The 18,136-nt window shown below is 37.3% G+C and overlaps 2 protein-coding genes across 2 annotated transcripts; both read left to right on the top strand.

Moving 5' to 3' along the window:
• The first annotated feature begins 69 nt into the window (after nucleotides 1-69).
• cox18 (cytochrome c oxidase assembly factor COX18) lies at nucleotides 70-8,749 on the top strand. Its single transcript, XM_084132864.1, has 7 exons — nucleotides 70-223; nucleotides 873-1,288; nucleotides 2,824-2,924; nucleotides 3,738-3,904; nucleotides 4,039-4,154; nucleotides 5,393-5,500; nucleotides 8,266-8,749. The coding sequence occupies exons 2-7, from the start codon at nucleotides 887-889 to the stop codon at nucleotides 8,431-8,433; spliced, it is 1,062 nt and encodes a 353-aa protein (XP_083988990.1). The 5' UTR covers nucleotides 70-223; nucleotides 873-886; the 3' UTR covers nucleotides 8,434-8,749.
• A 545-nt stretch (nucleotides 8,750-9,294) lies between these two features.
• Nucleotides 9,295-18,133, top strand: igfbp7 (insulin-like growth factor binding protein 7). Its single transcript, XM_084133320.1, has 5 exons — nucleotides 9,295-9,841; nucleotides 12,484-12,593; nucleotides 14,809-14,916; nucleotides 15,161-15,287; nucleotides 16,529-18,133. The coding sequence occupies exons 1-5, from the start codon at nucleotides 9,427-9,429 to the stop codon at nucleotides 16,546-16,548; spliced, it is 780 nt and encodes a 259-aa protein (XP_083989446.1). The 5' UTR covers nucleotides 9,295-9,426; the 3' UTR covers nucleotides 16,549-18,133.
• The last annotated feature ends 3 nt before the right edge of the window (nucleotides 18,134-18,136 follow it).

Below are 18,136 nucleotides of genomic sequence, written 5' to 3'. Positions count from 1 at the left end.
TGATACATTCTTAACTATTTGTTTTAAATAAAAAGTGAGCGATTGAGTGACGCAAATGGTTTGCGAAGTACGTGACGTCATATTCAAGCGACTTGTCATGCCTGCTCATTTTGACATTCCAAAGAAAAAGGATGACTGTGGAAACTATCTTTCAGTAAACATTCAACGCGCGAAAGATGTGATAAACAACATGCTTATCTAAAGTTTGGAACTGCAAACGAAGGTGAAGATTTTGTTACGTTTCTTCCATTTGACCAGCAGCCGGTTACTTTACTGTAACAGTCTTACCAGGTTAAATGTGTTATCTTTGTCTGGTGATTTTACTATTAATCATATTACACACACACATTTCGTCTATTTTTTTTTTTTTTTTTTTTTTTTTAATTTCACAGTTTTTTCCATGGGTTGAGTTTTATTATAATATGATTGGTCTGTTTAATTAAAATATTATTTGAATGCAGAATATGTAGAACATAAAAACGTGAATTATCTAATATATGGCCGGCATATAGTTTGTGTGTGAAGATCAAGAGAGAGCTAAAGTATATGAAACGTAACAGGTTATGATGTATATCAATAAATAAAAAAAGGACACCAACTAATCTATAATCAAAAACAGACAATGAGCAATGAATTATTGCATGTTATCATTATGCCATGCTGTAGCTTTAAACAATTACTAGGCATTTGCACAAACAAAAGTTAGATATGTTCTACAGAAAAGTACAAACACAGGATACATGGTGACGGTGTGATGCTAGAATAGTTGGATATGTTCATAACTTCATAATGTCTGCCTAACTAGAAACAAGGTTTTGCTTTTGTGTGCAGACATTTCTGAGATTCCTCCTTATTATTATTTTTTTTCAAAGGTTCATCCATAAAGATGTGGCCAAAGCTTACCAGGTCGGTGACCTTTGTGACGCTACGGATATGTCGCCAAAGCAACCTAGCAACACTGAGGCCTCACATCAGAAGCATCTCTCATGGTTCCTCCTGCCTGGACAGCAGAACTCAAACCATCCAGCCTCTCTGCAGCAGGTCTGGCCATCCCTCCATCACACCGGCCCTGGGGCTTCAGCCCAGAAGAACTATAACCACAGACCGGTCGAGCTGGTATGAGAGCATTGCAGACTCCACGCCCGTATGCCTCACGGAGCAGCTCCTCGTGTCCACTCAGCAGATGACGGGACTGCCGTGGTGGGCCAGCATCGTGTGCACTACACTGACACTGCGCACCGCTATCACTCTCCCCCTGGGAATCTATCAGTCGATCATCATTGCAAAGGTGCTGCTAGATCATTTCAGCAAGAGGCTGTTGTAGTCATTGTCCATGTCTGGATCTGTGGTTGCGTAAAATCTTGTTGGTGTTTTTTTTAGCTATACACAACCATTCAAATGTTTGGGGTCGCTAAGATTTTTTTATGTTTTTAAAAGAAGCCACTTGCATTTATTAGATCAAAAATACAATAAAAAGTATTATATTACACAATTATTAAATTATTACAATTTAAAGGAGCAGTTTTCTACTTTGAATAGATTTTAAAATGTTTATTTTTGTAATGCAAAGCTGAATTTTCAGCATCATTACTCCAGTCTTCAGAGTCACATGATCCTTCAGAAATCTTTCTAATATGCTGATTTGCTGCTCAAGGAACATTTATTATTATAGTAATAATAATATTATATTATTTATAATAATAATATATATATTATTATTATATATAGTTGTTTTTGTGGAAACCATGATAAAAAAAAATATTCTTTGAATAAAAGGTTATAAAGAACAGCATTTATTTGAAATAGAAATATTTTATAACATTATAATTGTTTTTACTGTCACTTTTGATCAATTTAATGCTGCTTTGCTGAATAAAAGTATTCATTTCTTTTCTTTTCTTCTCACTGACCCCAAACTTCTGAACGGTAGTGTATGTTGTGACGAATGTATTTTCATCAAATACTTTTCACCTATTTCTGCTAATTCATAGGCCCATTTAGTCTTTTCATAAAAAGGATATATTATTGGCCTCATGGCCTAATGGTTAGAGAGTCCGACTGGTAACCCGAAGGTTGCGGGTGTGTGTGTGTGTGTGTGTGTGTGTAATTTTCATAAATGGTCTGAGAGGGCTAGGGATGGAGCTTTGCCATGTGAGTGGCTGGTACATCAAACGCAGATTTCAAAAGCTCACTAAAAGCTATTTTCCACAATATGTTCCTTTCAATAAGTATATACATGACTAGGTTTAAAGTGAAACATTGAGTAAACAGCCCATTCTCATGTGAATTTCTTTGTTTATCTGCACTTAGTACATTTTGGGAGGCACATCTTGGAGGTCAGCAGATATCGCAGAGAAAACACTGGAGATTATGTGCCTTATTAAGAATCTCTCTCTCTCTCTCCCACTCTCCCAGCTGTGGGATGTTTCTCTTGCCAAGAAGGAGAATTGAAGCAAAAGAATGTTCCTCCCCTCTTTCTTCCTTCCCTACTGATGTCCCACTGTGTGAGAACATTAGCTGTAGCATGTCAGACCGTCTCTTTAAACTGATGTCTTGATATCTAAACAAGCGGAGATGAGGCCAAATCAATTGTCCTTTTTAAATCGAGTTTGATCTGTAGCCATTGAAAATATGTGTGGGTGTCTCTATCTGAAAAATGTTGCAATTCATTAAACTGAGTCAAAACACTGGTTTTTAGTACCAGTGGCAGTGTCCAGTGTATTACAGATTTCATAGGCCAGGGACTTTGTAACTGTTGGAAATACTTAAAAAGGAGTTCAAGCTGGGAAAAAAGTAACCCATGTGCCCTTTTGCCTCAGCTAGGTTGAAGCTCTGCAGAAGGAGATAGCTGTGTTAGCCCGGCAGTTACGCTTTGAGATCTCTGTGAAAGCCAAAGAGAAGGGCTGGTCAGAGAAAACATGCAGGTAGGAGATCATTTTTTCATGCCATCTACTTTGGCTGCCTCCAAAATCGCATACTCTCTTAAATAGAACTTTGTGAGCACTAAAAAAGTATGTTATATATAGAATGAATGTGTGTAGTATGAATGTATTCTGGGACGTACTACATTCGCAATGTTGTCATAGTCATATGACCTACCAACGTCAGTTGCGTCGCTTCACTGCCATTCACAAATCCTCTCCCGTGGCCTCATGGGATAGTAAAGTGTCTATCGTATGCACACTTCAGAATCTCGCCAGAAGTAGTAGGTCATCCGGGGAGATTTTACCTATTCTTTTATGAGTGCTGTGAATTCGGACATACTTATTTCGTCACCTACTGTTTTTCGCCTACTATATAGTAGGGAAGTATGCAATTTGGGACACAGCCTCTGTTTTGGGTTAAAGTCTTTGTCATATGAAAAGCCCATATTAAAGGTCTCAGAAAATATGGATTCTCATTTCACTGCAAAAACTTTTTGTTTTCATTTACTTGAAGCAAAATTGCATAAGATACTAAGATTCGTTTTCAGAGAATATATCTTATTAAATGCATGTTTAAATTTATTTCTAAACTTAAAAATAATATAATGAAAGGTATATTCAATATGAAAACAAGTTGTAATATCTAATGCATTTTTTAAAGCTGTTTATATATATTTTACTGCAAAACATGATACACTTCCCTCACACCAACACAGCCTGATAAAAACAGTATTATATTTAATTTCTCGGCTACACTATAACTTTGAAGGATTTAATCAACCTTTTGCTTAATTACAATAATTGCATCTACAGGTTTCATTTTAAGAAGAATCTAAAGCGAATCGTGTCTGAGCTTTATGTTCGAGATAACTGCCACCCATTCAAGGCCAGTTTGCTGATCTGGGTCCAGCTGCCCATGTGGGTGTGTCTGTCTCTGGCCCTGCGTAATCTCAGCCTGGCAATGGGACATGTTCCCCTGGGTGAGTCTCATCCAGTAGTCGATTACATTTTCCAGATATGCTTTTATATTTAGCAATGCAACCAACTTCCCCATAATCACCTGAAGAGAGGCTTTTAATGAACTAACATACATATTTCTGCACACGCTCATCAGCATCAGAAGCCGGTTTAGCAACAGGGGGCGCTCTGTGGTTCCCAGACCTCACTCTCCCAGACTCTACCTGGATCATTCCCGTTTCTCTTGGCCTCATCAACTTGCTCATCACAGAGGTTATATATCATCACATATTTGCTGCTGATCATTATATATATATATATATATATATATATATACATACATACAGTATATAGTATTTATTTTTCTGCATTTGTTTATTTTTCTTAATTGTTATATAATCATATAATACAATTTTCCATAATATATTATAATTGTTAATATTATCTTAAAAATATAAAATTATCATTTGTTAACATTAGTTAATACATTAGCTAACATTAACTAACAATGAGCAATATATTTAACTGCATTTATTAACCTTTGTTAACGTTAGTAAAAATCGTATTGTTTGTTCATGTTTGTCCACAGTACATTAACAAATGTTAACAAATACAACTTTGGATTTTAAAAATGCATTAGTAAATGTGGAAATTACCATTAACCGAGATCAATAAATGCTTTAGAAGTATTGTTTATTGTTAGTTCATATTAAAGGGTTAGTTCACACACAATTCTGTCATCATTTACTCACCCTCATGTCGTTCATCTTCGGAACACAAAAGATCTTTTTGATGAAATCTGAGAGCTTTCTGTCCCTCCATAGACCGCTACGCAACTGACACTTTGATGCTTCAAAAAGTTCATAAAGAGATCATAAAAAAATCATATGATTTGAGCAGCTTAGTCCAAATTTTCTGAAGAGACTCAATCGCTTTAAATGATGAATAGATTGAATTTAGGCTTTATTCGCATATTAACATTGATCAGCAAGCATAAACAGAAGCTCAACTGTATGTGATTTGATGCGTGAGAACAAACCTCATTGGTTCTTGAAGGAACTCAAAATCTAGACTAAACCGCTCGATTCATATGAATTATTATTTTACGATCCCTTTTGTTAACTTTTTAAAGCGTCAAAGTGGTAGTTGCGTGGACTGTCAGTGGAGGCATAGAAATCTCTCAGATTTCATCAAAAAGATCGTCATTTGTGTTTCGAAGATGAACGAAAGTCTTACGGGTTTGGAACGACATGAGGGTGAGTAATTAATGACAGAATTTAAATTTTTGGGTGAACTAACCCTTTAACTACTATAGTTAACCAATGTTAACAGATGAAACCTTATTGTAAAGTGTTATCAAAGTCTAATTTGAATATATTTTTCTCATTTTCATTAAAAAAAATGGCGTGAAATATGACTCGTTCTTGGCAGGTTTTATGAGGTTCACCTATTATTTTACAGTTAATGTTTTGCTTGTTTCTTATCTTTTATTTCTTGATTTGGTTTTCCAGATTTTTGCCCTGAGACAACTAGAGCCTTCAAAGTTCCAGAAGTATGTGACACACTTCATCAGAGGAATATCTCTGGTGATGATTCCTATAGCCGCCACAGTCCCATCAGTAAGTATCCCGGCACATTCAGCTATTATCTGTAAACTGCAACTTTACATGTTTCAACATGTATGACATGAATAAATATCACTCACGTTTTCAGATGATGATGTTTTTCCAAAAGAGAAGAAAACAGTATACATGATGTCTGTACATAGAGAGATATGCTCTGTTCTGATCTGTTCTTTGGATCTTGTGAAAGAAGGGGGATATGAAGGGTTGTGTTTTTGAAGCCCACCTGGTTACAAAAGACAGATGTTTTACAACTTTGCTTTGATATCTCCAGCAGATGTACAGATGAGAATGTTTCATAAAAAACAGCACAATGAATTCTAATCAAATTAAAATGTTTTAAAGGGATAGTTCACCCAAAAAATTAAAATTCTGTCATCATTTACTCAACTTCATGTCGTTTCAAACCCATAAGACTTTCGTTCATCTTCGGAACACAAATAAAGATAGTTTTGATGGAATCTGAGAGCTTTCTGTCCCTCCCATAGACTGTAAAAAAATATGTACGTAGTGTCCGTGACGTCACCCGTAGGTTTCTGAAGAGCATTTTTGAAGCCTAAAGTGGGCGGAGCCGGCCGTCGCCATCTTGGCCTTGCGTCACTGTTATTATTGGAGAAATCACGCCCAAATAGCTCGACGTGATCGAGTTAGCTCAGGCTGTTAACGGCTCTGGGTAATGCTTGATGACGTTATGTTACTGACAGTACCAAGTCTGCGACTGCACACAGGGCCTCGCGCTAAAGTGACACTTGATGATGTAAAGCCAATTAAAAGTTCCTGGTTTTGCCCTTCGAAATATTATAACTTAATAGTTAAAAGACATGGCTACAGGTGAGACTGTGTATCGTGATTCTGTACTATTCTGCTAGTTGAAAATTATTATGCAGTAACTTAATATTACTCTGAGAGTGTGTGACAGTGATTTATGTGCATAAGTTACATGTCAGTCACTCTTTTTTATGGTCTATGGTCCGTCAGCGCGGCATCGCTCGTCAAGTTCGTAGAGAGCTTATATTCAGTCCATTTTTTGGCCGCCTCTCAAATGGGTTAAACCAGAGATATATTGCCTATGAAGTTCAAGTAAATGCGCTAGAAAATCCACGCTCATTAAAGGATGTGCATTTATTGCATGAACGGAGAAAGCGCCGACGCCTGCATGATTTCATCTGACGGTACATAAGCATATTATAATCCATCTGTTCCGTGAGAGCAGAACGAACGAGCCTTTATTGACGTTTTTAAATTTGAAAACTCCAAAAAGCAACGAAATTGTCAGACATCCATTAGTGCATGTTCACAGAGGAAAACAACTGAAATACAGAGCTGGTTGTTCTCTCGAACGATACTCGACAACAACGACGGAATCCAAAGCCGTGTGCTTTGTACCCAAGTAATGGATGTATTAAATTGTATGAAATAATCCCGAAAAAAAAGCACAAACACTGCAGAGAAGGCAAGTTCAGCAGCAACATTTGCTGAGGTGAAGTGACGGTGTGGTGAAGTATCCGGTGTGGTGAATAATATGGTTACTCGGTCCGGGCGTAGGACCCAAGCAATCCGATTGGCTCAAAGCCCGTTTTATGGGTAATCGCGTTAGTGCCTGGTTACAAATCATACAAAATCATTTTATTATAGAAGACGTTTGTACTACGTTATAACGAGTCATTAATGTATTTAATGTATTTTAAATTATACGTTTCATATACTAGTATTTAACCGAAGCTATAGATTGTGAAATTAAACATTTCTCGTTGTTAGTGTGTTTTTTAGTTAGCTTAGATAGTAGCATAGCACACAGCTAATGTTATCCGAAGATCGTGCTATGAGCTTTACCTGATATTACTGCATTGATACTGCCTTACCGTATCGCGAGAACAGATTTAGATCAGGCATACTACTGGCATACTAATTGGGTCCTCAGCCCGGACCCATCACTATAGAGTTACCGGATACTTCACCACAACGGCTAGTAACAGCAGACAAACGGCTAGCATTGACATCAGCAGCAATCCACCTGTCACTCAAGTGGCCACACCCTTAAATGCAGACATTTAAATATTAATCAACTAAACGGATGAGTTATAAAAAAATTCACCCCCCTCACAGTTGTTATGAAGGGCAAAATTAGCTGTATAGACCAAAGCCACATAGAGATCCAGGCTGCTTCAAAAAGTTCATAAAGAGATCGTAAAACTAATCCAAATGAATTAAGTGCTTTAGTCCAAATTTTCTGAAGAGACTTGATCGCTTTATATGATGAACCGATTGAATTTAGGCTTTTATTCACATATAAACATTCATCAACTTAAGCTTAAGCATGTTTGCTTGATGCACGAGAACCAGTGAGGTTCATTCTCGTGTTACACAGCACGTTTGTTCTTGTACGTCAAGCAGGTTCAGTTGAGGTTCAGGTTCATAAAAGCCTAAATTAAATTTGTTCATCATATAAAGCGACCAAATCTCTTCAGAAAATTTGGACTAAACGCTCAATTCATATGGATTAGTTTAACAATCTCTTTATGAACTTTTTGAAGCATCAAAGTGTCAGTTGCGTAGCGGTCTATGGAGGGACAGAAAGCTCTCAGATTTGATTAAAAAGATCTTCATTTGTGTTCCGAAGATGAACGAAGGTCTTATGGGTTTGGAACGACATGAGGGTGAGTAATTAATGACAGAATTTTTTTTCTTTTACATTTTTGTGAACTATCCCTTCAAGGGGTCCTGATGATTTGTTTTGTTCTTTCTGTTTTCCTGATTCATAGTCCATGTCTCTGTACTGGCTCAGCTCCAGTTGTGTTGGACTGGCACATAACCTGCTCCTGAGATCCCCTCGCTTCCGGGGCGTCTGTCGGATCCCTCCAACACGTTCAGACTCAGAAACTCCATACAAAGACATTGCAGCTGCCTTTGTAGCCAAATACATCAAATAGATGGAACCCGGACATTGCTGATTATTAGTGCATCAGCTTCTGAAAATGTGGAACCAAACATGTGGATGTGTGCAAACCAGTAGATTCATCCAACATGACACTGTAACCAGAGGAATGTGGCAACAAAAAAAAAACTGCTGCCTTTCTGCCAGAAATCTCAGTATGAAGTCAGGACATGTTTATGAACAAATGCATTCAAGTAATACAATTTTAAGATGATGTTAAAAATAAAAATTATTTCTGAAAAAAGGAATAGTCCTCCATTTTGTTGTTAGTGTTGTTACTCATACTTGGGTTCATGATTCTGGCCTGGCAGAAACAAATCATTGATTGAAGAAGTGACATGAGCCATGTACACTGTAACTGGATAGTTAAATATTTTTGAAAGAAGTATCTTGTGCTCACCAAGGCATACCCAAAAAATACAGCAAAATAGCATACATTTTTAATTGTGTTCTAATTTAATCTTTTAAAATCTTGCTGAATAGAAGTAAATGAAATAGAAATAAATCAGAATTTGATGTTTCTCTCCATGTTTGTAAAACTAATTTTACTTGGATTGGAGTACATTTGAACTGAATTTGAACCACTTTTTGGTTGCAAATTTTGTTAACAGTATGTTATCTATAATATCACGCTTAGTATTATTTTTACATTATATAAATGTTTATTTTGTTCATTAAAATATATGTCACATACTTGAAAGTGAGATCCTTTGACACCCTAGCAACTATCAAAAGCAATTTTAGCTATCTCCAATCTAGCTAAATCCATAAAAAAAAACAATCCATTCCACTGTATCACAAATAATACCAATAACAACAGAACCACGAAATGTAGCCTAAATGAGCTTCCAAAATCATTGCCAAAAAAGGGTAGCCTTAGTTGTGTTATTGTAAGTTTATGTCCCTGCTGGGCGGGTTTTAGTACCTCCATCCCAAGCAGAGAGAAGCAGCAGACTTTGAACCAGCCTGAGACCCTCCACATCTCACCATGCTCTGCTTTCTGCTATTAACACTGTTCGCGGTGTCTTCAGCGGACCGGCTGCCCCGCAGCTGCGGCACCTGCGACCCGAGTCAGTGCGCTCCGCTGCCGGCCGAGGGCTGCTCATCCGGGGCGCTGTTGGACGCGTGCGGCTGCTGCGAGCTCTGCGCGTCTGGAGCGGGAGACCCGTGCGGGGGACGCGGACCCTCGGCCAAGCGATGCGCGTCCGGACTCGAGTGCGTCAAGAACGACAAAGACAAGAAGAGTAAATCAGGGGTCTGCGTGTGCAAGAGCAACTATCCCGTGTGCGGCACTGATGGCGTCAACTATAAAAGCGGCTGTGAGCTCAGAGAAGCAAGTGTGAAAGCAGTGAAGGAGAAAAAAAACGAAATTAAGATTCAGAACAAGGGCAAATGCGCTCACGGTGAGATTATTTAACATTATAAGAGCCTGTCTGCATTTATCAGTCAACACTTTAATAACTTGAATTAATAATTAAAATGTTTACATTAAATAATGCTTATCAGTAGAAGTGCATGTGGATAGAAATGTCATGAAAGTTATAATTTATATCATGCTGTATGGGATTCCGGGTTCCTTGTCACATTGCCTAGGGAAACAATAATAGTGTTTGTGACAACATGCAGTGCTGTCAATTGGAAGCCTATTATAGGCTTTTTAGCTCAACGGTGAAACAAATCATGAGGAAACAGCAAAAAATGTTATACAAATTTTTAATTAATAAACTGTATAAGCAATTTATGAGATTTACAAGCACATGTGACAACTCGCCCTGATAATGGAGGGCTAAAGTCACAATTCCAATTTCAGATTCTGCTGTTTTGATATGAGTCTTTACATATAACACAAAGTTAGTGCATGCAATGGATGTAATGCATTATGTATTTATGTGATGCAATGGAATTCAGACATTTCCATGGGTGTGATTTAAGCGTCCGGGGCCACTGTAAACTGTTGACAAATTTTGTATACAGTGATGCTGGTTAATTCACCTTTATTTGACAACTCATTGATTAATTATGTCTCTTGGGCCCCAAGCCAGAAGCAAAAAAACAAACATCATGTGCCTACGGTAATGAAAATTATAATGGCTCACTGTTTATGTAAGAACATTTAGTGTTTTGAAGTAATGACCCGCAGCCATTTAAAGTTCAGTTTTGTATTTAATCCAGTGTAGAATTTGACCGTGAGGCTTGATATACAAGGATCAGATTGTACGTGCAGAGAAATGAAATGCTGGCCTTTCTGCACAGCTGCGTCAACAACTTTCCTACTTTAGATTCATTTTTGCCTTGTTAATGCCCTATGATCCAATCACTCACATGATTCAGCTGTCATGTGCTTTGTGTTTAGGTTTCTTTTCTCCCGGGATCACTCACTAATACACTGACCTGTAATACTAATGTCCTGTACTTTCTCCCCGGGACAAATAAATTGTACACACACATAATCACATATACATTGACAGTGTGTATTAAGGCAACAACGGAACAGGCCAGAGGCCATTGTTTTCACACAGGGTGGTAACGTTCTGCTATCCCTGAACAGACATGTCTGAAATTCCAGCCTCTCGGGTGGATTTTTATTAGTGAAAAGGGAGATCAGCCCTGATCAAATAGCAATGTCTCGATTAGCAAAACACGCAGGCAGACTGTTGCTTTAAAGCAAAGTCAGACCGCTTGAATCAGTGAACCTGCATATAATTCATTATAACCGCATTCTGAGCTAGAGGATATGGAAATGCTTCTCTAGCAGAGCTTTCTCTGAGGCTTCTGCTAATAGACCCATAATTTGACAGAATATGATAGAAGTTGAACTCAGCAGGAGAAAAGAAGGGGTGCAAACAGTGCACAGTGATTTGTTTTAACTTCACTGTAATAAAAATCCAACGTCCAAAAACTGGTGGCTGTTAGCTGTGGCTAAAATAGTGTAATTATTATTCATTTAACAACATGAGGTGTAACATAAACCCTGTACATAGCCTAACTGATAAAAACAACTTCAGAGAAATATAATTATTCAAATGAAAACCCATCAAATGTCAAGTGTCACATGGAATTCTGAGGATGTCAGTTTACGACATTATAAGATGATTTATTCTTTTTTTACTTATAAAAACAGTATATTTAAAAGCTTTTTACTGTACAATTATATGAAATGTAAGGTTAGATCTGTTTTTCCCTGTTTAGTAAGGGAAGGTTTCAAAGTGCTTGTGAGGTAATAATAAAGCTTGTTCAATGAAATTGAGAACCTTTGTCTAACTTTTATACTTAATAGCTTGTTTGTCCAGTTTACAGTAGGACAAGTTTTAATTAAGGTGGCTAAATGTAGGCTAAATAAATTGCAATTTTTGTTGTTGTTGTTAGGTTTAACAGTAGGTCTACATATCACATTACTTCATGCTTGAGGCATTTGCGTATTTTAGTGTTGATAGTATTATGACATAGAAATTAAAGGATAAGAGCGTAAATAAACTTGTGGACAAAAAATACTGATTGGAGTTAAAAATATTTGTATAATTTTATATTTCAGCGCTAATGTCATCTGAAGTCATTTTTAATACAGTCATTGAATCAGACACTAGATGGAATGGAAGCTTGTTTCCACTACAATTTTTTTTTAAAGTTATTGCAACTTTTTTATCTCACAATGTCTGACTTTATATATTATATTTTTATTGTTTAATCGAACTTGTAGGGCCATAAAAAAACAAATATTTCCTCCAGACATCACTTTTGGACACTGCAGTATAGGCCTACGTCACAATAGGGGGAAAAAGACAATCGCAAATTCCGCTTCATGCCGCTTTAATGGAAACAACATCGGAATGAATTCATAATGTTGTGTTCAGTGGAAGAAAAAGTCATTTTGACACTAATTCTTTTCATTTTTGAAAGAACTATTCCTTTAGGAACAACAAGGTCATTGTCTGTATTACAATCTCTCCGTCACTGTATTGTGCAAACTCTGTCCCAGAATTCCTCACTCTTCCAGACATGCTGATAACCTTAGTGTGGCATTTTGTGTCATTCATGTCCAATGCAGGACCGGTTATAGAGACAGCTCCTGGCGAGGTCTGGAACGTGACCGGTTCACAGGTCTTCCTAAGCTGTGAAGCCACTGGGATACCAACACCTGTGCTCACCTGGAGAAAGGTAGAGAATAAATTTTAAAAAGGCAGTGAATCTTTCTATATTGCTTTTGCAAGTAACGTATGAGAGCTGTTATTTTTTCATGTATCAGATCCTATGGCACAGGCCAAAGTCTCGTATGGAAAAGAGGAAGGATGTGTTTGTGTGTACTGAACGGCTTCAGATATGTCAAAGGATGTCCACCTCTATGAATAACAGAGCACAGAAACAATAGCACCACGAACAGGGCAGGAAACACTTTATCAAGCATGTCATCAGCCATCACATTTTTCCATTCTGGACGGGATTTTTCCTTAAAGATAGAATCAAAGAATTCCATGGGACTGGATTCTCCTTTGTACTGGCTCTAGAGTCACTAATATGAAAAGCCACAGCGGATAACCGAATGCAAAAAAAAATAACGAGGTGATTTCCCAGGAAAAAGCAAAAAGCTCATCATAATTAACCCCTCTCAGCTACAGGAAACCTGAAACCCTGGGAAATATTAGTATTTAAAAATAATTGTTTGCTCTAACTCATATTTTCTATCCATAAATTAGTTTAAAAAGTAATCTGGGCTGTATTTTCTTATGGGGTTTCTGATGATCAGGTTAGTCATGCTTCATTAAAAGTGGAAACTAGATTATGTCCTGCCTAAAGAATTTCACCCTTGCCTCAGACTGAGAGGCCCAGGGATATTTTTATTACAGCGATGAAGCACTGTAGACCCACACTCACTCAAAAACTTCAGAGATTAAAGTTTAAGCAATAAAAACTAAGTCTGGTGGACAGAAAAGAGAAAGAGGATTTTGAAAAGTAAGATACATTCGCATTTCTTTCGTTTATTTTATTCTATTTAATATGGTCATCACATGCAACAACAACGATAATAATAATTATCATTATATTTGTATTATTAATAATAATAACAACAACACTAATATTACTACTAATAAAAAATATTATTATTAAGAATTCAGATCATATTTTTTCCACAGAAATTGAAATGCAGATAATATAATGTCCAATGAAAAAATGTTTATGTAATTAGAAAAAGTCAAAATAGAAGCATTTTACAGTGTTTTAGAGCTAACTTAAGTAAGCCTTATCTCAAAATGTCGGTTTAATTCACCATTTACCACATGTTAAGCATTTCCAAACCTAAATGGCCCTGAGTTTAAAGGGATAGTTCACCCAAAAATGACAAAATCTTCAGAATATCTTCTTTTGTGTTTAGCAGAAGAAAGAAATTCACACAGCTTTGGAACAACTTGAGGATGAGTAAATGACAAAAATGACAGAATGACAGAATTTTAATTTTTGGGTGAACTATCCTGATTTCAGATGGCTGTTGTTTATCATGACAGCATATAAAACTGAAATACATCATCTAGTGTAGCCCTCAAACCGTATTCACTTTATAGCCCTTAATTCTGTAATTGTGGACAAATGTGGGCACAGAGGACTCAGATGTGATCCTATTTTTTATTTATTATAAATGTTATATCACTGTCTTCGATAAAATTTTGTCTATCCATTTATGGTGTGTTTTTTTATTTTGGGGGTATTTTTGAATTTATTTACTTCAAAAAGTACCATATTTTCTATGTAAATTATGCTTATTTTTTTTGAGTGTGAGTTTTTGCCATGATGAGAATGTTGTACAGGATCAGCCCTTCATTTGTGTGTATTGTTAGATATGCATTGTATTGGATCTATTGATTTATTTTTACAAAAAAACAAGAACAATGCTCTAAATTACAGGTTTTCCCATTCATTTCTATGGGTGCCCATTTTTGACCCAAATACAAGATTAAGGAGTTTGTTTTTTTCACCCACTTAACATTGTAGAATTGAGTCAGAATTGTGTGTGTTCAGGAGGCAAACTTAGGAAAATTAGCCAAGTCTTGTACCGCTCAGATCAAGGGAAGTATTTTTTTAAAATAAATCAAAATTATTTAGCCCACATTTGTCCAGAATTCGGTTTTAGGGTTAAGATTTATTGTGTCTGGTTCCACATGTGGTTATAGTTTAGAGGAAAAAAATATTTCTTATCTGTACAAATGAAACATTTCTTCTTGTAGAGTCTGGTGAAACTTAATCACGCATAACCACAGAACAAACAAGCTGTAATTTGCTGCAAAATCATGTGCTTAGCGATTTATACGGTGAAATTTGTTCTGCATTAACTCACAGAGTGTATAAGTAAAACTCTTTATGGCTGTTGTGATTCTCATAGGTATCTGACAGCAAAGGAAAGTATGTGCCGCTCCCAGGAGACAAAGACAACCTGGCCGTCCAGACCCGTGGAGGCCCGGAAAAACATGAGGTTACTGGCTGGGTGCTAGTAAGTGTGTTTTTTAACTAAATATAAACTCTTAGCTTATCTTTCCACATATAACTACAAGCTTTCTGCTACAAGTTACGAGTGATGTTTATTGCGCAAGACAAAACCGTTACAGCATTTATTGCCAGCGCTGCTCCGAAAGCATAGACTCATCTCAAGTTACGTTTGTTTGGAATTCTCTGCACTTATCGAAACATTCAGAACAGATTGGATGAAAACTACGACTGATGGCCATCTGTTGCAGATATCTCCTCTTACCAAGGATGAGGACGGCTACTACGAGTGTCACGCCAGCAACATCAAGGGCGAAGCATCGGCTGTGGGCATCATCCACGTGGTGGATTCCATCAATGACATTCCTCCCAAGAAGGGTGAGTGAGTGCAGTTGAACCACAGTTGACTTATCTGCAATAAATCAGTCCATTAGCACCTACTTCATGCTTTAGGATACATAAAAGACATTTGCATTAGTAGAGAATGTGTGCTGCACATGGCTGTACTGAACATGTCCCATCATGCCGAGCTGCGTTTTCTTGGCCCACGTCACCTGCCAGTTCCCTGTCAGCAAGATGGTTGCAGTGACAAGTTTCTACTGTTGCATTGCAACAGCCCATAAATCAGCTTGCTAAGGAACATTATCTGGTTTTCAGTCAATCAACATGTTGCTACCTACACTTAAGGCAGTGGTTCTCAATTCCAGTCCTCGGGACCCCTTGCTCTGCACATTTTGTATGTCTCTCTTATCTGACACACTCAGTTCAGTTCATGGAATCTCTCCTAATGAGCTGATGATCTGGTTCAGGTGTGTTAAATAAGGGAGACATACAAAATGTGCAGAGCAGCGGGTCCGAGGACTGGAATTGAGAACCACTGACTTAAGGCATGCTCTATAGGGCACAGCTGATTAGTTCCTGCTGTATCAGTAGCCAATCAGCTCGCTGATCAACCTTCAGATACTTGGTCAGCATTTACTGTAGTAGTTGCAGCTCACTTTCAGAAACCCTCCATCTTCCACAGCTCCACCAGTTCAGATAATTCACGTATGCTATTTTGTACAGCAGCAATTTCAAACATATAGACCTTATGACTGAGCCAGAGAAACAAGCGCGCAGCCATCTTTATATGTTTATCTCTATGGCATCGCTGTCGAGGAGTAATTAGCTGGTGTCTGGTGAAGTGGATTTACTTATTGTAAAGTGAATAAAAGTTATCATGTGGATTGTAATGCTTAAAGCAGATGTCTTAACAAATGTCAGTAGGGACCGGGAAGATTTTAAACGAGCTGTTCATTCATAAATATTAAATAAGATCGCTGTGAGACCGAGGACAAAAGACAAGCACAGCGCTGAAAAGGGGCGGGGCTACATAAGGTCTATAAACATTGTCATATCCACCATGGCCATGCCAAACACTGTCATGACAGAACTAAAATTAAAATGAAAACTGGAAATATAAAAATAAAAGCAAATTCAAAATATTAATACCTGGGCCTACTATAATAGCACATACGATTTGGAATAGCACATATTAACTACAATCATTTTTTTGTGCAGCAAACTACAAAACTGTAAGACTTCATTGTCATTGGTGTCTCTTGTCTGTTTGTATGCAGTGAAGGATAGCAAGCTGTAAGAGGACGCGTGGACTCTGACTGAGATGAATCGCACTACGTCTGTGCACTGAGGACAAGCACGTAGCATCTAGTGTAATCACTGCTCACACACACCGCCTGAACCACAAACAGCAACTCGCACGTGGGCACTTTATTTTATAGAAGTTGTTCAGGCACACTCGCAAAAAAACAGACCCCGACATTTCTCCTTTTGTATTCTTTAACTCACTCTACAAGCTGTCTGCCCGCAGAACAACTTCCATACTGTAAAGCGCTGAACGGGACGACCATCAGATTGATTTTCCAAGAGATACTCTCGCTCATACACATCTCCATGCAAACATTCACACTGTTGTGTCCTAACCAGACGCGAGGCGACAAGATTCCAGCGAAGCGACAAATCATTTGTCTGTCCAGTAGACGCGACGCGACTGCAAGATGCGTCAAAATCAATCAAAATCCACAGCCAATCAGAACAGTGTGTGGGCGGAGTCTCGCGACAAGTGCACAGCGTCAGAGTAATCTTGACAGCACTCGCAAGAAAATGTATAAGTAGGCAACAATCAAATTCACAAATATTACACCATTTAAACATTATTAAAAATACATAGGCTGAGTTACTAAAACAATCTTTGTTAAAGATTAATCTTGTTTGTTCAGTTTGAACGCTCTTGTTTCCATTTGTTTAATTTCAAGATCTAAGGTGAATTAGCCTATCCATTGTTGCTTTTACAGCTACAAAGCTGAGAGCACTAAATGATATTCAAAGTCACATTGCACGCTTTTAACATTAAATAAAGCACATAAACAGTAGCCTACCTGAGATTATGTTTGCCAGACTTTGTGTTTGTTGTTCATCCGCAACTTCGCGGCTGGTTAGGACAACTCTGATTACATGGAAAATATGCCTTTTATCGCGCGTCGCACACTGAATGCATTTGAGGGACTCAAATATCTCGTCTTCACTTATCATATGCATGCTTTGCGTGTTTTTGGAGATACAAATATTGTACTAATTTCTTTAGTTTTCTATTTTGTTTTTGATTGATGTCTATGGTGCTGAATGAACAACTTATTTTGAACGTCAACTGTATTTATGCACAAACGTTTGGACGCTGTTCCTTCAAGGTTGAATTAAAACAAAAAGCTTTAAGACTACTTAATCTAAATCAGAGTTGCCCAAAAAAATTTGCAATAAAGGGCCACAAATCTAACTTGATTGAAGGCAATGAGCAGTAGGTAAATGTTTCATTACGTCTAACTACATTATATGAAAATGTAAAGCTCACTTATATTATCTGCCTTTAAATGCAAAAGATAAATTAAATCAAACCGACAGAGAAAAAAAAAGACACTTTTTCAGCTTATGACATGACAAGTTTAAACAAATCACAAATACTGTAGTTCAGAGGTTTAGATTAAGTTTCTGGGTTTTAAGAATTAAGAGCTCATTTATCACTGCTATAGACTTCCTTCTATTCTGTTGGTTTCTAAACTGCAGTAGAATTAAGTTTCGTCCTCTAAAAGTCTGAGCATCTAATGCATTTGTTTGTATGTTTTGATATTTGTATACCACCAATGAATAAAGATGTACTTTGAGAGGCATGG

This window comes from Abramis brama (assembly GCF_963993115.1).
Source record: "Abramis brama genome assembly, chromosome: 13".
NCBI lineage: Eukaryota > Metazoa > Chordata > Actinopteri > Cypriniformes > Leuciscidae > Abramis > Abramis brama.
This window is presented reverse-complemented; position numbering and strand designations above follow the sequence as displayed.